We start from the raw sequence: 22,933 nt of genomic DNA, 5'->3' as shown, positions 1-22,933 counted from the left end.
CTGACACATTTCTCCTGTATCTATCTTATAAAACCCTTTAAGCAATTTAATATTTCCATCATATCCCCTATTTTTCTCCTATCAACCAACTTCTACAATTAATACACCTTCAATCTATCCTCATAGGGAACATTCCACAGGAGGCCACTCACCATTTTGGTCCCTCGCTATGAAAGCCTCTCCACCGCTACTTCATTGCTAAGAAACCCAGAGGACTAGACTTGAGCACAGTAATCCAATATGGGCGCATCAAGGCCTCATGAAGAGGAATGACATCCTAATCTCAACTTGTCAATATGTTCTTCAATAATCGAGTAATTTTATGGGCTACCTTAGTAATATGTCCTCGAATCTTTACCTCCCTATCTACCACAACTCCAAAATCTCTAGCTCCATCTATTTTCTGGAGTACAGTGCTATCAATGTTACACACGGCTTTGTAATCTATCCAAAATGCATAACTTTACATTTCTAGACATTAAACTGACATCCATTAAATTTTACCCATACCCTATTAAATCATAATGCAAGCTTTCTGCATCACCTTGCTTAACTATTACTCTACCAGAGATCGACCAACTCGGGAACCGGTCGAGAAATGGCTTAGAAAAATGTTCCTCTATTCGGCGACTAGATTCGAACCGAATTCTTTTGTCGTGCGGTCAAGCTCCATAGAGTGCAAACGCCACAGTATCATATTTTTATATACCCATTCTTGAATTCTGTTTTTGACCAGATTTTCTAGTACCTGAGATACTGATTGGTCTATAATTTGCTCTGTAGTCTTAGAACCTCTCTTATGCAAAGGAATTATTTTACCCTCCTTTCACTGACTTGGAACCCTACCAGAGCTGAGACACAAAATCAACAGCCTAGTCGAAGGCATTGCCAGTTCCATTGCACATATTTCGCAAACCCTAGCTGATATACCATCTAATCCCACAGCTGTATTTACATTGACCTGCAATATCCTTAGAACCTCCAATTCACTTACCTCTGTTCTCACATTAGTGTCTGTCACTTAGGTTAAAGCAGTAACCTCACTAAAATGATATATCCTTGCATAGTGGTCATTCAGCAACTGAAGTATTTTATCCGCTTCTGTATCCTGGTGACCATCATGACTCATTAAGGTTAATCTTCCATTCCTTCTCTTACTTGCCACATAACGAAAGAACTTTTTGTGATTTCCTTTGGCCTGCACGGTTAGATTCTTCTCATAATCTGATTTTGCCATGCTGGAGTCCTTTCTCTTCTGAGTCTTCTACTGTTCATGAGTTTGTTGGTCACCTTTCTCTTTATGCACCCTCTGCATGATTTTCTTCTTCTGCAGCTCAAGCTTAATGATATTACTCATCCACCGATTAACTCTCCTTACCCTAAGTATACAATTTAATACTGTTTTCTCTAGATGATCCTTAACTATATCGCATGCACTGCCAACATCCTTATCCTGCATTGTTTTATGCCAGAGTAGAGATTTATCCTTCTCCCTAAGCATGTCATAATTACCTGCCATGTAGTTTCACAAATCCCTTCTGACAGAATATTCAACATGTTTTACAATCTCCCAAATGTAGGCCACATGGCTACTTTCACAAACTGCAGCAATGTTGTTATTTTAGTTATGGATTGCTTTTCTGCTCCTATGACCAGATCCAAATACTCTCCCACCGCTATTCACCTCCATTACATGCTGCTTTAAGTAATTATCTCCCAGCAGATGTATAAATTCTATTTCCTTCCTACCATGTGACCTTTCTTCCTTCCAGTATATTTCTCTATAGTTGAAGTCTCCCATAATAACTAATTTGGAGATATATGTCTTCAAGATCATCTTTGGAACTACTTGGTAACAACCGGCTGTATAGATTGACTTACTGGCCTTTATCTCACACCAGATTGCTTGAAATGAACAACCACCTTCCTGCATGCCCCTTTTTTTAGTTGCAATTCATCTGCTGTCATCAGCAACACTCCCCCCATCTTATTTTCTCTAGGTTCCCTGAAAATACTAAATCCTTCATATTCAATCCCTGTAACTACAACATCTGCTGTTAACCATGTCTCACTAATTCTAGAAAGTTTGGCGAGGTAGGACTAATTAATGACAAAAACTGGGGGAGGAGTATTGCTGTCATCAGGAGTATTGCTGCCATTAAATAGTCCTACGCTTGGCGAGGTAGGACTATTTAATGGCAAAAACTCTTCCCTCTTGTTCTTGGTACTTCTGGCATAAGTATGTAGAGACTACAGCTTCCCTTTATAAGATCCCTTTACTAGATCCCTCACTTTTTCATTCTCACACTCATTTACTTCATGAATGCCTTTACACAAACTCAGTTGCTTCTATCCCAATTGCTTTAAGTTTCCCTGAATTTGCACTTCAGCATGCTCAGCGAAGAAATCTCTGTGCAGACACCTAACACCAAAACCATTTAGATGCAGTCCATGAGCATTGTACAAATCCTTTTTTTTTTGTCAAACAGAGACCGCAGATCCACAAATTCTACATCATTCCTTTTGAGTATTCTACGTATTATTATTATTATTATTATTATTATTATTATTCCTGATACCTCCAAGGAGTCCGAAGACTCATCGCGGGAGGACATCTTCAACTGTCTCTACACCTTACCTCTACTACGAATCAACGCCATCTACCGCCCACCTCCAACACCACCACAACTAGTAATTTTTGTCTGTAAATTGCGTGTGTTCTGAAGGGCCGATTTGTATGCATGCGGGATGAAAAACCCGAGTTTCCGGAAGAAAAAACCCTGCTACCTCCGTATGAGATCGGCTAACTCACCATCGATTGAAATCGACCAGATAAAGATCCCTCCCGTCCCGACGAGAATCGAACTTAGGCCTATTCCAATCGAAGGGCGCAATGTACCGTCGTTCTTCCAATTGCGCTACGGAGGCTATACACTAAATGCCCTCCTCCTTCCCAGTTAGGCTCTATCTTAGCGTTTTGGAGACACAGTCTTCGCCTTCTCTCTCTATTCAGTTTCTTCTTTTTACAACTCCTTTATATCTTCCATCATAGAATACTTCTTGCCACTCTAATCCTTTGTACAATTAACTGGGAGAAGCTCCAGCCAGTGAAATTTCATCATGAATTACCTCATGTTTGTATCAGGTTTACTAGTTACTTAACTTAACCCTCTTCACTCCACCTGGAAGCATAGGTCTTCCATAATCTTTATCTGGTCGATTTCAATCGATGGTGAGTTAGCCGATCTCATACGGAGGTAGCAGGGTTTTTTCTCCCGGAAACTCGGGTTTTTCATCCCGCATACATACAAATCGGCCCTTCAGAACACACGCAATTTACAGACAAAAATTACTAGTTGTGGTGGTGTTGGAGGTGGGTGGTAGATGGCGTTGATTCGTAGTAGAGGTAAGGTGTAGAGACAGTTGAAGATGTCCTCCCGCGATGAGTCTTCGGACTCCTTGGAGGTATCAGGAATAATAATAATAATAATAATAATAATAATAATAATAATAATAACTCTTTTCTCCACCAGACTCTGTTTCTTTTTGGTTCCAGTTTTTATTAATATTTGCTATTTCTTTCGGTATCGTTCTTTTCCATGTTTCTCTTGGCCTTCAACCTCTTCTTTTACCCTGTATATTCCAATCTACAGCTTGTTTTTATTAGTATTTTATCTTCTTTCCTGAGCACATGCCACCAGTCACCTTCATTTCTTTTAGCGTATCTGTTACAACATTGGTTCTGGTTTTTGTTCTCTGCCACAGTTCATCGTTTGATATTTGTTTTATTATTATTATTATTATTATTCGTGACACCTCCAAGGATTCCAAAGACTCATCGCGGGAGAACACCTATTGTACAACTCTCCGTCTCCACCACTATACTGATCCTCTACTACCAATCAACTACATCAACGACATCTACTGCTCACTACTACCACAGCTAGTATTTTTTTGTTTGTAAATTGCGTGTGTTCCGAATTGCCGATTTGTCTGTATGCGGGACTAAAAAACTCCCTGCTACCTCCGTATAAGATCAGCTAACTCACCTTCGATTGAAAAAGTCCATATAAAGATTTCTCTCGTCATGACGAGAATCGAACTTAGGCCTTTTCCAATCGAATGGGGCAAAGTACCGTCGTTCTTCCAATTGCACTGCCGATGCGCTTATGGCCAATATATTCCCAGTATCATTCTTAAACACTTGTTTAAGTAGACCTGGACATTGTTAACTATCTTTTTGTTTAGCATCCACGTTTTTCTGATCCATACATAAGTATTGCCTTTGCATTTGAGCTACATATTCTCATTTTAGTTCTTCATAGTATGGGAGAGTGTACAAACTTGCCCTAGTCCTGTCTTTGTTTTAAATGGTTCTCAAAGAGTATTTCTATGTATTACTTTAATTTCACAACCTTCTTTTACTTTTTTAAATTATTCTTATTATATTCTCTAGGAGTCATATTGAAGATGTGATTATATTTCGAAAGCTTCTTCAAAATCGATGAAATTTAAATATAAACTTGTCTGCCATTCCAATGATTGTTCTATGATAATTTGTAAAGTAGCAATGTGGTTGGTGCATGATCTGTTGGCTCTAAATCCTGTCTTTTCTGGTCTTAGTTGGTTTACTATTTCTCTTTTAATTCTTTCTAATATTACCCTTTCTAGTATTTTGCTTATAACACTCAGCAATGTTATGCCTCTTCAAGTTTTGCATTCAGATAGGTTTCCTTTTTTGATAATTTAACCAGTAATCCAATATTCCATTGCTTAGGCCACTCTTCTATCTGCCATATTTCATTTACTAATGGATATAATAAAGCCGTTATAAGTTTCTTTGTGCCATATCTCATTTAGTAAGGGATGTGATATTTCTGCTATAAGTTTTGGATTTGCTTTTAGTATATCGCCTGGTATGTTATTTGTTCCCAGTGCTTTAGCTGTTTTGATTTTGATTTATTGCTTTTGTGATTTATATTTTTGCTATTTCGTTCCGATTTATATACAACGATAGATTTCTTCATTTAATTCTAAGTTCTGGTCGCTATCAGTCGTTTCTTGAAATTTCACAGAAAAGAATTCCAACCACCTATTTATCTGTTCTTTTTCATTTAATAATGATTTTTCCTTCTTTGTTGTACATGGGAACTATCTATTTGGGATTCAAATCTAGTTACGGAAGAGAGGAACATTTTCTAAGCCTTTTCTTGACCGGTTCCGAGTAAGTCGATCTCTGGAATGGTCAACTGGGTTTTTTTTTCCCGGAAACTCGGGTTTTTCTTCCCGTAAACTCAAGAAAATCGGCCGTCGAATACAGGCTATTTTCAGACATTAAAAATGTTGTGTTAGGGATCATGAGATGGCGGCACTTACTAGCCGCCTTCTTCAATGCGTACCGATTAATTAGTTAAAGCCTGGGATCAGCTATCCCTGATAGACTACCAGTGGAGATTGAACTGCCCACTCAGTCTCAAAAGTTAGATAGGGCTGAAATGGGCTCGCCTACTCCCTATACGGGAACTAAAAGGAGTTAGCTGGTTTGTTTGTTCGTTTGTTTTTTCACTTAATTTCCTTGTTTAATCAAACAACTTTCTAATGTCGCTTGTATATGCAGCATCCTCTGCCTCTTGTACTAGATTCTCTATGTATTTTCTTTTATTGTTTCTTGTGCTTCTTTTTATTTCTTTATTAACTGCTTTATATCTTTCTGATGTTTCTGCTTCTTCTTGTTCAACATGTTCGCTTGTCTGTAACATTTTCTCTTTTATTCTCTCTGATATCCATTCTTTGTCTGTATTAGTTCGAAATCAAAATATTTTTTCTGATGTGCTTATTGGTATGTCTTTAATCTTTGTCTATTATCCATCTATGTTATCCCCTTCTCTCCTTTAGTGTTACACGGTGATCAGCATTCATTTTAGATAAATATGGACTCTACAACCGTGTTATAAATAACTACTTTAATTTTCCGACATTTCGGCCTTATATAAAAGTCATCATCTGGGGTATATACATATATACAGTGACAAGCTGAATTACATTTCACACAGTATGCTAAAGAGACAATGATTTGATCAACGGTTATTCTACTGGCATGACCTCTAGTGATAATAGAATATAAAAAAATTAAATAAATAAATAAAAAAAATTGTGATAACCGGTTATCTCCTCCTCTTTTTTTAAGTATCCCATTTATCCTCTAGATTTTTTTTTATTTCTAGAGAAATTTATTCTAACTCTTTGTTTTTATAGTTTTTTAGTTCTAAATCTCTTCCTATTGTTCATTGTTTGTTTATTTTTAAATAATTTTACTATTATGGTAGCTGTCAGGAGAAAGTGATCCGAATATGCTACAGCTCCTCTTTTAATTCTAACAGCCAGGAGTGATTTCCTCCAGTTCCTTGTTATAAGTATATGGTATATTTGGTTCTTTGTCTTCTTATCTGGTACTGTCCATGTCCACTTATGTATTTTTTATGTTGGAAGAAACTCCCTCCTATTACAAGTTGGTTGAACATACAAAAGTCTATGAATAACTCTCCATTTTTATTTATTCCTCCCCCCTGCATGCTTTTCCATAACAATTTGTTTATTAGAATTATTGTTTCCGACCTTAGCATTAAATTTCAAATTATAAGTTGCACATCTTTTTCATTTATTGTTTCTATACTTCTCTGTAGCATCTTATAGAAATTATTCTTTTCTTCCTGGATCGCGTCGTTTGATTGTGCATATATAGTAGTTAGTGTAATATTCTGCTTGCCTGCTTTAAATCTTGGGTTATCATTCTTTCCGATATTGGACTCCACTCCATTGGTGCACCATGAGCTTTCTTTGTCATTAATTGTTCAACTCCGTTTGTGTGGTCATTCATATTTTGGTTCCCAGAGTAAATTGAGTAGTGATCAGAGTTTAACTTGATTTTTCCGGGTCCTATCCATCTCATTTCATTTAATGCTATTATTTCTAATCTAATCTAATATTTCTAATATTATTTCTAAATTTATTTCTAAAATCAGAGGTAGAATGTTTATTGAACTCAGCTAAAAATGGTAAAGCCATAGGACCAGATAGAATACCGGCAGAAATAGTAAAGTTATTAGAAGGTGACAACATTAACATATTAGTAAAGCTATTTAATAAGATCTACGATACAGGCATAATCCCTCAAGACTGGTTACAGTCGACCTTCATCATGCTACCTAAAAAAGTAAATGTAAAAACTTGTAATGACTATAGAATGATCAGCCTAATGAGTCACGTTCTCAAAATGTTTCTGAAAATAATTCAAAAAAGAATATACAGAAAATGTGAAGACACCATCAGTGATACCCAATTCGGCTTTAGAAACGGCTTGGGAACAAGAGAGGCCCTTTTCTGTTCTCAGATCTTATTTCAAAAATGTATTGACCAAAACAAGGTAATATTCATTTGCTTCATCGACTTCGAGAAAGCATTTGACAAAGTCCAACATGCTAAAATGATTGTACTATCAAAAAGAATTGTATTAGATGGTAAAGACATCAGGATCATTGAAAACTTATATTGGAACCAAAAGGCATCTGTTTAAGTTGATGACATTATTACAGACTCCATTAACATCAAACGAGGAGTAAGGCAAGGATGTGTGCTGTCACCTCTTCTTTTTAACATCTACTCAGAAGCCATATTTCAAAAAGTCTTGGGAGGAAGAAAGGAAGGGATTAGTGTAAATGGTGAAATCATCAGTAACATCCGATATGCCGATGATACAGCTCATCTGGCTGACAATATTCAGGATCTTCAAAATCTTTTGGAGCAAATAAATGCAGAGAGTGAAAAAATGGAATTAAAAATAAATATCACCAAAACTAAATTCATGGTCATAAGTAAGAAACCAATTCTTAATTTAGCACTTTCTTTAAATAGGAAACAAATAGAAAGAGTGGCAAAGTTTAAATATCTCGGATGCTGGTTAAATGAAGATTGCAATCCAGGAATGGAAATAAAAGTTAGAATTGAAATGGCAAGAAAAAATTTTCTCTTGATGAAATCAACACTGTGTAACCGCAGTTTAAACTTAGAGCTTAGTGTACGCATGGTTAAATGCTATGTATGGTCTGTACTGCTGTACGGTGCAGAAACTTGGACCTTGAAGACAACATCAATAAAAAGACTTGAAGCCTTTGAGATGTGGTTATACAGACGAATGTTAAAAATCCCATGGACAGCAAAAACGTCCAATCAGGAAGTACTGGAACAAATGGGGAAATCACGTGAACTTTTAGATACCATAAAAAGAAGGAAAACTGCATATCTTGGTCACCTACTTCGTAATGAAAAATATAAGATACTTCAATTGATTATAAAAGGGAAGATAAATGGAAGAAGAGGACAAGGAAGACGAAGAAAATCTTGGCTGGTAGATATCAGACAGTGGACTGGTATGAACTCTGAGAGACTGCTCAGAATAGCTGAGAATCGCTCAAAATTTGCCAAGCTGGTCGCCGACCTTCGATAGGAGATGGCACTCAAAGAAGAATATTTCTAATCTGCATTTTTGTAGAATTTTCTAGACTTGTATGTTTTCTCAATTTCAAACATGGTTCTAACGTTCCAACATCCCAGTCTAAGTTTGTGTTTTGGTAAAGTGTCTGTTACTTTCTTACGCCCCCTCTGTTTCCACAGAAGGGCTTTCACAGAGGTGCCTCATGTTTGTGGCAGTTCGTATTCTATTTTCTTCATCCGGTATCACATTTTGGAAGGTTTCAGTTTGCATAGCAATTTTTTTTCGGAGACTGAGTTGCTAGCCCTGTGCCGAACCCTCTCCATTTATTCGGGCTTGGGACTGGCATGCCAAGTTTTGATTCATCATGGCTAGGTTTGTTTCTGGTTTAAGTCTATAAAATACAATTTGGTCAGCTAAGTCTCAAATGCCTGGCAACTCCCCCTCCCCCTATTTTTCGGGGTTCTATAGATAGCTGCTGAACAGATCGAACCACGTGAAGGTGAGGACTGAGCCGTTGGGGATGTATATTGATACTTTCATGTCTGCATTTCTACATTCCTTAAAGATTATGTGGAGGTCGCCTGCCAGTTATGTGGCTTTAAGACTTAAGCGACCCTCTCTCTAAGAATATGTATCGTTCATAAATTTTGTTTATCAACTTCATTTTTTCTTAATTGTGTTTGCGAATTTTCAAGATGAAAAACTAATGCTTCAGGTCGTAAAGTTTAATCTTCTATCTGAAATGGGCTAGCTTAACTTATAAAGATTAACATGGATGAAAAGTTCTAAAAACATCCTTTCACCCATTTGTACGTGTTGCTTTTTTTTTTTTTTTTTTGACTGCGATCGATTTTTCTATCCCAGCGAACTTTAATAATAATTTTAATGCAGTCGAACTTCCTAGGGAGCGCAACTCATAAAGCATGTAGTAGTTTCTTCGTGAGTATGTTGATGTTGTGTTTACTTTGTTGTTTGGTGAAGAATGATAGAAACTCGTTGTTAATTGTGAAACTTAGGCCGATTCTTACTCCGAAGAAGATAGTTTTTATTTCAAAACTTCATTTGCCTACTGCAATTCGCAGTATGTAGGTGGAAGTGAAAAAATATATAATGGAGCCTTGCTATATCATTGAAAGTTAGTATACCGTTGGAGATGTATATTGATGCATCCTGTCTGCATTATCCAAAGACTCATTCTAGAACCGTTAATGGACATGTTATTTTTCAATAGTTTACGTCTATATATAGGTCGATTTTCACCTACTATTTCTTCTCAGTTACATATGACAACAGATTAGTAGTTCATTTCATAACAACTCATATTGAACTATGTTTGCTGGGATGGGACGTATGGATTTCCCTCCTAGTCCGATCTTCCTAGGTTGCGGCTCTTCTCTTATGCATATTAACTTTTCGCGGGGATTGCAAGGAGTCGTTTTGAAAGGAGAGTTGTTAATTGGTGTCAAGAATGCAGTTATAGGCGGTCATTGGGTTAATATCGAACAAATACACGTTCCTCCGTTATTAACGTTCATGTCAGTATTTTCTCGTTCATAAAAATAGCTCTGAAGTGTAACCTTTGATTTCCAATAACTATGTTGCTTTATTCCTAAGGAACTATTTCTGTGCATAAAAGCGTGATTTAATCTACAAAACTACATATACTTTTTCTAAAATAAGAAAAAAAAAGTTTTGGCAGCTTCTTCAGCTACTACTCATCTCAATTTTTCCAGTCTTTACACACTGACCATTTTCATTTGTTCCTAATGCTTCAAAATATTTTGAATTTCTTTTCTTTACATGTTGATTTTCTCCAGTCCAGCTGGAGATATATAGTGTGCATTAATATCCTCTTGTATATGGAATTACACACAAAGCATGCAGTAGCACTAGTTCAACTTTCTTCTACCTCTTGGAGCGAAAGGGAACATATCTTATTGTAAACTTTCATTAGATAACCTGATCAAGGGTACCTGCAGTATTCATTCCCTAAAAATATGTAGCTATATATACAAATATATAGCTGCATATTTTACATATACACGTGTAGTTATTTATATATATATATATATTATTATTATTATTATTATTTCGGGCGACTCCAGGAGTCCTTAGACTCATCAAGGGAGGCCCTAAACATCATGTCCACACAACTATGCGATTACATTCTCACAGTATCTATCATACCTTGTCTTGAACTCGTTCACTGTCATAGCACCCACAACAGACTCTGGCAGCTTATTCCACTCATTTACCACTCTAAAAGAAAAGAACCCAGCTCTAACACCCCTGCTAACCACACTCTTGCCCAGCTTCCATAGGTGTCCCCTAGTTCTCCCACCACCAGTCCTGATCTCAAAAATATCCTCTAAATTAATCCTATAGAATCGCTTTAGCAATTTGAATGTCTCAATCATATCTCCCCTCCTCCGCCTATCAACTAGTTTCTGCAACCCACAAATCTTCAACCTGTTCTCATATGGTTCATTCCATAGACCTGTTATCATCTTAGTCACTCGCCTCTGGATCCTCTCCACCTCCTCCCCATCAAGAAGGAACCGAGGTGACCAAATCTGGGCACAGTAGTCGAGATGAAGTCTTATCAAGGCTCGGTACAGAGGTACAATAACTTGCTTGTCTCTGCTTGTCAAGGTATTTTTCAACAGCCAAGTGAGTTGATGAGCTGATTTAGCTACTTTTGCAGTGTGTCCCCTAAACTTCATCTCCCTATCCACCAACACTCCCAAGTCCCTGGCCTCATCAATCTCTTGGAGTACAGTTCCACCAATGTGGTATACTGCTGCTAATCTTTTCACCCCAAAATGCATAACCTTACATTTTGTCACATTAAATTGACATCCATTCTCCTTAGCCCAGAACTCCAATCTATCGAAGTCATCCTGCAAGACTTTGACATCTTCTGCATTCACTATTGCCCTACCCAACTTTGCATCATCAGCGAACAAATGAATTGTTCCACTTAGATCCTTCCCTATATCGTTAGTGAACAGATTAAACAGCAGTGGTCCAAGAACAGAACCCTGCAGCACACCACTAGTCGCAGGCCGTCTTTTGGACTCTACTCCTGAATAAACTACTCTTTAATATCTCTCCATCAACCAACCACCATCCACCTCACCAACCCTATATCCATTCCCATATGTTGTAGTTTACGGATTAGTATTCCATGTGGTATCCTGTCAAACGCCTTTGCCAGGTCCAGCAGAATCACTGTAAACCCATTTCCCTTATCCAGTTCAGCCATCACCTTGTTATAAAACTTGAGCAAGTTACTGAGGCATGATCTACCCTTCACAAAGCCATGCTGTCCCCTGTACAGTATCTTGTTTTCATCAATCCATTCCTGTATTTTTCCCTTGACCACTTTCTCTAAGACCTTGACAATGACTCCTGATATGCTGATCGGTCGGTAATTTGCAACCGTAGTCTTGGATCCTCCTTTACGCAGTGAAACTATTTTCCCCTCTTTCCACACCTTCGGGACTAAGCCAGACCTGAGACTCAGATTAAACAACATGGTCAAGGGCACTGATAATTCTTTAGCCGCTTCACGCAAGACCCGTGCCGGTATATCATCCAATCCCACGGATGTGTTCACATTAAGGTTCTGTAATAGACTAGTCACCTCCACTTCATTCATCACTATTCCCGTATAAACTAACGGTTCCTTCATTTTTTCAATGTTACCACCTGGTTGATATGCTTTTGCAAACTGCGCGCTCAGTAACTCCACTATATCGACTGATTCAGTGACCTTACCATCGTCATTCCTTAAAATCATTTTACCGTGTACAGTTTTTTCCTTGCTTGCAGCATATTGAAAGAACTGTTTTGGATTCTCTTTTGCTTGCAAAGCTAGTTTCCTTTCATAATCCGCTTTTGCTTTTTTTACCACACTCGTTACCTTTCTGGCCTGCACTTTATACCGTTCGTGTGCCTGCAGGTCACCCCTTTCTTTAAATTCCCTCCACAGTTGTTTCTTTTTTTGCAGCTCAAGCTTAATGGTGTTATTCATCCATTTAACCCCTACTTGTTTTACTATTCGGACCCTAGGTATACAATCAGCCATTACCTCCTGTAAATGCTCCTTGACCACTTCCCATGCTCTATTGACGTCCAGCCCTTGCAGTTGTACATGCCATGGCACTGATCCAAGCAATCTCCTAAGCTTGGCATACTTGCCAGCACAGTAATTCCACATATACCCTGTCTTAATCGAAAATTCCACCCCTTTAGCCACCTCCCAGGTCAAGACCTTATGATCACTCTCACCAATAGGTGGCAGCATGGTCATATTCATTACAGTCAAATTCTCAGATGCCAGTTCAAGCACTCTCACACACCTAGTATTTTCAATTACATGCTGTCTCAGATAGTTATCCCTTAATAATTGAATAAAATCCTTTTCCTTCCTCACATGTGTCCTCTCCTCCTTCCAATCAATGTTACCATAGTTGAAATCCCCCATAATAATTACCCTCCTTCCACTCATTTCATCAATTTCCCTATTCATACTATCTCCACCATCTATTCCATCACCTGGTCTATAGCAGCACCCAACTGTATTATTTATTCTGCCAGTCTCAATCTCACACCAGATAGCCTCAAATGAGCTCCTTTCACTATCCTGCGATACAACTTCAATTCTCCTTGGCTGCAGTTCATCAGCTATCATCAATACCTCCCCTCCCCCCATTTTATTCTCTCTGTCCCTCCTAAACACACTATAACCTACACATTCTATTCCACTAACTATATCTTCTTCCGTCAGCCATGTTTCACTAATGCCAATAACCTGTGGCCAGGAAGAGCCAATCAAGGCTAAAAATTCTTCCTTCTTGTTCCTAATACTCCTGGCATTAGTATACATGAAATGCAGTGATCCCTTAGTCACACCCCTATATTGATACGTTATTCTAAATGACCCATTCCCATTTTTTGTCCTTAGTGCTGGCTCGGGTACATTATATACATTCTTACATATATATATATATATATATATATATATATATTCCAACTTCAGCCTTATTAGCATGTATCCTACCGAATATATCTCATTTTACTTTATTTCTTTCATTCCTGCTTTATTTGTCTGTGTGGCTCTGTAGTTCATTCTAATTCCTTAATATTTGTCTCTCTCTCTCTCTCTTTTTTAGGCTTCGTACATGACTCGAGGGGAGTTGATGCAATAATATCACTGTTGCCAGCATGAAATATACCAACAAGCACCCATTGAATAATACTTTATTCTCTGCAGTTGTCATTTTGCCACTATCCATTGTCTTGTCCTATTATGATTGTTTTTCTTCTTGCTCATGACATTAGAACACTCTTGGGATTCTTTTGCTTTGGACTGGCACATCACTTCCCATATTGTAATTTATCATTTCTTACTATGACCTTCACTTTTATAGCCTGCATTTTATATTCTTCATGCATCTGACAAATGACTGCTATCTTATACCTCCTTTTATCTCTTTCATTCCTGCTTTATATATCTGCCTGGCTCTAGATATACATTTGCACATTATATCAGATTTGTATTGATCAGCTCTCATGCCTTAATAAATATTTTTTTTTACCTCTCACAGCTCATCATTGGTGGTGATGAGCTGTGAGAGCTAAAAGAAGAGATGTGCCAGTCCACCTTATAATTTCACATATAGCACTTCCTGAAGGAAATTATTCCCTGATTGATCAGCTCCCAAGTTAGTATTTACTAACTAACCAGTGGCAATGTTGATAACTCAGTCTGAATTACATCCTCTGAGAATATGACCAAATATCTAGAGTTATTACCAAATATTACAATCATGAAAAGAGGCAATTTCTGGAGAAAATGTTACCAAAGGAGGAAAACAAAAGTAAAAAAAAATAATTTTTTTTTTTAAAATTAAAATTTTAATTATTATTATCTGAGACCTCCAGGGAGTCAAGAACTCATCGAGGGAGGCTATAAATCACTCAAACCAGCTATCATACTTTCTCTCAAATTCATTCACACTAGATGCACTCACTATCCCCTAAGGGCAATTATTCCATTCGCTGCTCTCTGGGAGAAAAACCTAGCTCTTACCCCTTTCTTGACTGTGAACATACTTAACTTCCATTAATGCCCTCGTATGCTCTCCCCACCTTCCATATAACGAAAAATTTCATCAGTTGATATCCTATAACATCCATTCAAAAGTTTATAGACCTCTATCATATCACTCCTCTTCCTGTTAACCAGAATGCAATCCCAGGAGACTAAATCTGCACACAATAATCAAAGCTTTATAAAGTGGCAAAATGACTTCCTTATTCTTACATGTCATTGTTAGCTTCAACATCACAATTTTCCTCTGAGTTGTATTTGCAACTTTTGCTATGTGACCTTTGAACTTTAAATTCCTATCCCAATAAACCAAGCTCCCTTGTCTTTTTGGTTTCTTGTAGCATAACCCTGCTAATATAATATGCTGCTGGAACTCTAATCATGCTAAAGTGCATAACTTTACACTTACTAACATTAAACTTATAGCTATGTTTGTTTGCCCAAATTTCTAGTCTATTCAAATTATTTTGTAATTGCTGAATATCAGTAGTATCCCTGATTGCCCTGCCTGTCTTCGCATCATTGGCAAACAATTGCACATCTGATGTTAGATTCTGCTTGATGTCATTAATGTATTGATTGAACAATAATTGCCCAAGGACTGAACCCTGAGGTACACCACTGGTCACTTTAAATCTGGCAGATTCACACCCACTGTATACCACTTTTTGATATCTGTCTGTCAACCATCATAAATTCTGATCCAAGTCAAGAATTTATATTCCAATCCCATATTCTCTAGTTTATGGATCAGCTTTTCATGTGATATTCTGTCAAATGCCTTAGAAAAATCCAACATTATCATAGTATATCCATACTATATTTTCACATCTTTATGATTGCTACCATCTATTCCAATTCTCATGAATGAAATGTTTTCTAAGTCTTCTAAAGTCTTTAATAATGAATAGAGTTCCAGAACTAACCCTTTAATTAAAGCTTCTGTCTTTGTCCTTGCTGAGGAAATTCGCATTGCTATCTGTGATTCATTGAAGATTTTTGAGTTCAGTTTATTTGTACAATCTGCAGATTTTAAGCACAAATGATTCATGACTGTGCTAAGCGATCATTAATTCAGCAGCAGCAACCTTATAATGTAATTTGGAATTGTGTGGTATAATAAAGTTATCACTTTTTTGATCTGCATCCAGCTGAATGGACAAAATGTTTTGCCTATTCAGCTGAATTTTTGCAAGTTGAACAAAATGCTTTATCATTCTTTTTTTGTAGCTGCAAACATTTTGAAGATTTTCATTAAATCTACATTTTCTCTTACTCATTCTGATTCTACAAAAATAAATATTTTGGATTAATTAAATTGTTTTGAGTAACTTACGAATAATAATAATTCCGATTCTAATGTACCTGTAGAACACTTTTACCTGAACATAACCTTTTTTTGTTCATTTGTGCATCACTCGAATACAAACCTGAAATGGACATTTTACATGCAATTTTAAACCATGTGGAAATTACTGTATTTGCCAGCATATAAGATGCACTTTTTTTCTTTGAAAATAGGTCTGAAAAACAGGGTGTGTCTTATGCGTCTTATACGTCAATACTCAGTTTTTTATTACTTTCATTTCTGGAAATTTTCTCTGTTCTGAGTTACGCGATTTCTTCCTTGCGGTGTGTGTGTGTGTGAGAGCATTCCAGGTACGTGGAGTTCAGTGGATGCGCATGCTCTGTCATCGACAATCACAGCTGTGTTCCTGTTCGTTTAAACTTTCCAATTGCTATTACGGTTGTTGTGAACAGTGATAAATTTCTGCCATTAAATTTTCTCTAAATTTCTTGGCAAATTATGGCTGAAAAACATTGGCATTGCTATAATATTGCGTACAAGCTAAGTGTGATTGCGTATGTTAAAGAACATGGAAACAGGGCTTAGGTATTTGTTGAAAGTAGACCTACTTATTACTTTATATTTGAAATACTGTAAATTCATTATAATATTCAGTGATAAAGTTTTTTTTCCTAAAAAATGCATACAAAAAAGGGGTGCGTCTTATACGCCAGCAAATACAGTAATTTAGTCATTCATGAAAGCATACAAAAAAAAAAAAAGTTATCCTTTCCTTTAGTGTTACATGGTGATCAGCATTCATTTTAAATAAATTATGGACTCTACGACTGTGCTAGAAATAATTATTTTAATTTCTCATTTCTTGACGTTTCGACCTTCATATTAAGGTCATCATACATCTATATTGTACATCTGGAGTATATATATACAGAAACAGAAAGAAACTATATTACATTTCACACTGTACGCTAAACAGATTTGATCAGTGGTTATTCTACTGGCCTGACCTCTAGTGAAAATAAAATAAAATAAAATTGAAATAAATAAATGAAATAAAATATTAAGACAACATCAGAGAAACATTCTTTCATAAAGATAGCTTTATTACAGTAAAAATGATGTTCTAATTTAACATGACAATTGTTATATTAAATTTAAGATCCTGGATTATCTTATGGTCCTATTTATAATTAACTCTTAGGAAGAAAGGTTAAGTGGGTAGAATATGTGCCTTCCATATGCTTGAGATTTTTAGACCATTATTATTGTTAATGTTAGTTAATTGTTAATAAATTAACAATAATGATGGTCTAAAAATCCCAAGAATATGGAAGGCACATATTCTACCCACTTAACCTTTCTCTCTAAGAGTTATAGCTATAGCTCCAATGTCTCCTAAGCTTGTCATAATCACCAGCCTTGTACTTCCACATATATCTTTTCCTCACAGAAATCTGCATATGGCTAGTCACAACCCAGGTGATCAGTTCATGATCACTCTCACCAACTGTAGGAAAGTGCTAAACCCCACTCACGGTTACATCCTCTGATGAAATAATCAGATCTAAAGCTCTTGATCCTCATGTGCCCTCCTTTACATGCTGCTTAAGATAGTTATCGCTCAAGAACTCTAGAAATTCATTTTCCTTTTTCCTAAATGCTATCTCTTCATTCCAATCTATATCACCATAATTAAAATCACCTATAGTAATTACCCTTCCTTTGTTTACTAATCTAATGATGAGTTCAGGTGGAGAAAAAGAATCATGAATAGTATGCTAGCAGAGCTGTGTAAGGAGAAGGGAGTAGAGTTGGTGGATGTATGGCATGTGTTGAGGGAAGAATGGAGTTATACAGATATGATCATTTTTCATATTATAAAATTTTTATCATTTATCATTTTTATCATATCATAAAAAATATTACTGAAATAAAATAAAGGAATATAAGAAATGATATGAAACTTTCTTTGGAGTGGATCCAAAATATAAATTATATATTGTTAAAATCTTCCTTGTTATTGTAGATCTTATTATAAAAATATGATTGACAATTTATTTATTTAGCTTATGGCATTATATATCAAATTTTATGATTTCAAACATATACACATATACAAAACTTACAAGATTTAACAATGAAATTAAATTACAAAATAAGAACACAAGTCAAATTTTGTTGTAGCCACTGATCTGCCTCAGGAGAAGCAGTAAGAAAATCTTCCTGGTTGCCTCTGAACACTCTAAGTGGGTACTCAGTAATGTGATAGTCTGGTTTTCTGACCAACAGTCATGTGCTGGAGAAATTTGCATTATCTATATGTGGAACAAATAACTATCAACCATAGCCACTCCATGATTATTGATGGTAACCCAGATGTTACAAGGAAGTCAATCTGGATTTTGACCACCAAGGAGAAGTTGCCACACCAGGAGCCATGTCAGTCCATTCCAACTGTCATGCACTTAGTTATTGTAGTTACCAGAAGCAAGTTTCTTAGCATATTCAACTCTTGTACATCTTGATTAATCAACTGAATCAAATGAATAAGAAGAGATGCTAAGAGAAGAAAAGAATAGAAGAGAGTAGGTTTCTGTTTTTCCTTATATGGGATGGTTCTATATGACTTAGAACTGGGAGCCAAAATAAAGGTGTTGCTCTAATAGTACCACTTATAATTTGCTTTGTCTGATTTAAAACTGTGTTGATTTTACTTGTGTATGGACTTGTTCAGCTGAACAGTATTTAGCAGTTTTGGACTTGACAGCTCAATTAATGGATGAATGACTGTCTTATGTACAGCAGTTTCATTTGTTAAAAGCTTATTTACCTCTTTCATAACATTACTGACAGATGAACATCGGCCATTATTTATATCTTTTTTTGTTTTTCATTTTGTGCAGTGAATGAATTCCAGTCTACATTTACTTGTTTCAAAGCTACATTGACATAAATGATTCAAAATTCTGCTTTTCACCCGAATTTTTTGAACTAGTGATCATGCAACACTCACACAAAAAATTGTTTGCTCTGATGGTGGTGTGAAACAGAACTTGAAACTCTTTCAGATTCCTGGTTATAGAGGATTTGAATGATATGCTAGTTTGAGTGATTGAAGATGGTTATATTTTAAATCCAGATAATTCTGTGATCAGATAATTTTTCATTATAATATTATTATTATTATTATTATTCAGGCCTCCATGGAGTCAAAAGACTCATCATGGGAGGTCCTTCTTTGGAAACACAGTCTCTCATACCACTCCTTGACCATTCTTGCTCTCACCACTTCATCAGGCAATGCATTCCACGGTTCAACCGCCCTCCATGCGAAGAAACCACTGGCCATCCCTGGAAGTTACAAAAGGAAGCTGTGAGCAAGATGGTGAGGACATTGGGGAATTCTTCCACCACGTGAAAGAATTCCCCAATGTCCACCCTGTAACTACATCTCAATAGTTTAAAAGTCTCAATCATATCACCTCTCCTTCTTTTATCTACCAAACTGCAGTCCACATTCCCTCAGCCGATCCTCATAACTAACATTGTACAGTCCTAAAACCATCTTTGCACAGTTAATTTATCCCCTTCAAATCCTGGGGACCAAATTTGAGAACAATAGTCTAATTGTGGTCTGATCAGGGTCTTACAATGGAATGATAACTCTTTTATCTCTGCAGGTCAGTGTCCTTCTCAGTATTGCAGCAATCCTCTGGGTTACCTTCACCACCTTTGCAATATGTTCCCTGAATTTCTGTTTTCTATCAGTCATCACCCCCCCCCCCCAGATCTCTTGTTTCCTCTACTTCCTCCAGTACAGCTCCTCCAATTGAGTATGCAGCTCTCATCGATGTATCCCAAACTTCAAGACTTTACATTTTGCTGCATTAAACCGACACTGCTCTCTCATTCATTCACCCATCTGTCTAGTTTATTCAGATTCTCTTGCAGGGCTACCGCATCTGCACTCTTACTAATAACCCTTCTCAGCTTTCACATAATCTGCAAACAACTTAATATCCCCCCTGCAATCCATTGACAATGTCATTGATATAAAAGTTAAACAATATAGGGCCCAGTACTGAGCTCTGTGGGACCCCACTTGTAACCTTTTGCTTTCTTGATACTGCCCCACCATACACAACTCTCTAATACTTATCAGACAGCCAGTCCTGAATCCAGTTGACTAACCCGACATCTAAACCCATGTGCTGCAACTTAAATATCAGCTTATCATGTGGCACCTTGTCAAATGCCTTTGCAAAATCCAAAAAAATGGCAGTATATGCCTTTCCATCATCAACTGCTCTTGTCACTTTATTATAAAAGGCTATCATATTACTAAAGTAGGAGCGCCCCTTAACAAATCCATGTTGACTCTCACAGATAACATTACCCTCATCTGCCTCATGCTGTATATGGTCCCTCACTAATTTCTCCAAGATTTTTAACTACTGATAAAACACAAACTGACCTATAGTTAGACACATTCAGTCTGCTACTGCCCTTATGCAATGGCACTATCTTACCTTCCCTTCCATTCCTTGGGTACCTTTCCCAAAGCCAGACTTTCATTGAAAAGCCAGGTCAACAGAGCTGCCAGTTCTTTAACGCGTTCTCTCAAAACCCGTGGTGAAATACCATCCTGTCCCACAGCTTTACTGACATCCACAGTACTCGGTATTTGGAATACACTCTCCTCTTGCACCTCTAAACCTCGAACCTGCCCTATCCCTCTAGTATTAAAACTTACTTCTCCAGGATGAAATACTCCAATAAAGTGTTTATTGAACAACTCCACTATATCCTCCACATCAATCACTCTATTCCCATTTTTATCCCACAATGTCAGTCTTCCAAAATCATTTCTTTTCCTACTAACCACATAGTTAAAAAAATTCCCTAGGATTATCTTTGGATGTTAGTGCCAGTCTCTTCTCATATTCCAGTTTCTCCTTCCTTACTATATTAATCACTCTCCTAGCCTTAGTCTTATATTCTTCATGCATCTGCTCTCCCCCCCCCTCTCCTTATATCTCTTCCATAACCTCTTTTTCATCTGCAGTTCCTGTTTGATATTGTTTGTCATCCACTTTACACCAAATTGTGGGTAATCGTATGATGTGTGACCTACCCCTTAGTATCAAGTATTGTGACATACTGTAGGAGGGGGCACATCGTGAGAGGGGATAGACTTGGCTGTATATATATAAAGGCGAGCTACTCTAGGATCTACTCTAAGGATAGTAAATGTCACATCGTGAGAGGGTATAGACTTGGCTGTATATACAGGGTGTTCGGGATAAATTTGACAGTTTCGTAAGGAAAAAGAAAATCTTCTTTGTATCTATTAAATTTAATGAATTGACAAAAAACATTACAGGCAGAGTTAATTACAATACTATCAACAAGATTTACTCAAAATAACCACCATTAGCATCGATCACAGCTTCAATCCTGCTTCGGAACCTCGAACAAGCTGATGCTACAGTCTCCCTGGGAAGGGCCGCAAAAACTGTTTTAATTTTATCCATTAACTGGGCTTTTGTATTACTGGAAGTGCGATTGGTGTCTTTTTCAACTGCGCCCCATACAAAATAATCCATGGGGTTAAGGTCTGGGGAGTTTGGAGGCCAAACATTTGGACTGGTGAAGTCGTAGAAATTTTCAGACAACCATTTTTGACTTTTCCCAGAGGTGTGGCAAGGGGCCGAATCCTGCTGCCATACATACGGCCTACCATTGGCTACCCTTGTTATCCAGGGCTTGACTACAGTGTTTAGCAACTCCACGTAGCCATCTGAAGTCAACCTGAGGCCCTCTTGGAAAAAATGCGGAGGCATCACATTGCCTTCAGAGGATACACATCCGAAAACCATCACAGTTTGGGGAAATTTAGTCTGCATTACACGAGGAATGTCCTTTGTACTGTATGCAAGCCATCTGTTATTCTGCGTGTTGTGTTTTTGATCCTGGCAAAAGTTTTTCTCATCGGAAAAGAACCAGATTGTTTGTGGTTCCGCAGGATGTTTCACTTTGCTTAGAAGTTTCTTCGCGTTTATCAAACGTTTTTCACGGGCCTTTTCTGTAAGCAGCTGACCTTTGCGGCGCTTGTATGAGTAGTAGCGGAGGTCTTCATTGAGTGCAAGCTTCATAGTAGAGGCTGCAACATTCATTTCACGTGACAAAGCCCGAATTCCAATGCCAGGGATCTTCAACACCTGTTCCTGCAGATTTGCGAGGAATTCTGCTGTACGAACGCAATCAGATCGTCTGCTAGGGATCTTTCTTCTTGCTACATCCTCGTAGTCACCATTGCAAGTCTCTAGTTCATGCCTGATTGTTTTTACTGTATTCAGGGAGCATTGGGCAGCAGTCGAAATATCCTTATTTTGATGGCCGGCACGAATCATCATGATACAAGTTATTCTCTTCCATGATTCAGGTGGGTTCCAGCTATCCATCCTTTCTGACATCTTGTATATGAATGAAGAAGGGTCCAACCTTTTAAATGAAGAGAAGTGTGTGTTAATACATGTAACTTACGGAAAAATATAATTAATTATAAATATGTCAAATTTATCCCGAACACCCTGTATATTGTATATAAAGGGCGAGCTGCTCTAGGGATAGTAAATGTTAAGATGCAAAGCCGAGTATTTTACTCAGTCATCAACAGTGAGGAAAGCTGTGAACGCTGAAGGAAGAGTATTATGGAGGGATGTGGATATAAGAAACAGATGGAAAATATACTTTGAGGGACTTTTGAATGAGGAAAATGCAAGGATTCGCAGAGAAGATGGGCAGCCTTCTGAGAGGATGGTGCAGAATATCAGTAGAGTGGAAGTGACGGAGGCCATGAAGAGAATAAGGAATGGAAAATCGGTGGGCCCCGACAGAATTCCAGTGGAGGCATGGAAGGCACTGGGCAGGAAGAGGGAATTGACCTGCTGTGGGACCTGTTCATGAAAGTTTGCCAACAGGAAAATATACAAGGGTAATGGGGATGCACAAG

The 22,933-nt window shown here is 37.3% G+C and overlaps 1 protein-coding gene across 1 annotated transcript in view; it reads left to right on the top strand.

Annotated features, from left to right (window-relative positions):
• Positions 1 to 9,436: 9,436 nt before the first annotated feature.
• The window catches only part of Tsc1 (tuberous sclerosis 1 protein hamartin), a 315,684-nt gene continuing 302,187 nt past the window's right edge, over positions 9,437 to 22,933 (top strand). Inside the window, exon 1 of the mRNA XM_090401542.1 lies at positions 9,437 to 9,626. Coding sequence (XP_090257668.1) covers positions 9,602 to 9,626 — 25 coding nt within the window. The 5' untranslated portion in view covers positions 9,437 to 9,601. The remainder of the gene's footprint in view (positions 9,627 to 22,933) is intronic.

The sequence above is a fragment of the Typopeltis vanoorti genome, chromosome 12 (assembly GCF_054136105.1).
Source record: "Typopeltis vanoorti isolate ZY-2024b chromosome 12, IOZ_Tvanoo_1.0, whole genome shotgun sequence".
Lineage (NCBI taxonomy): Eukaryota > Metazoa > Arthropoda > Arachnida > Uropygi > Thelyphonidae > Typopeltis > Typopeltis vanoorti.
Note: the sequence above shows the minus strand (reverse complement) of the source record. Positions and strands in the feature narration are given on the sequence as shown.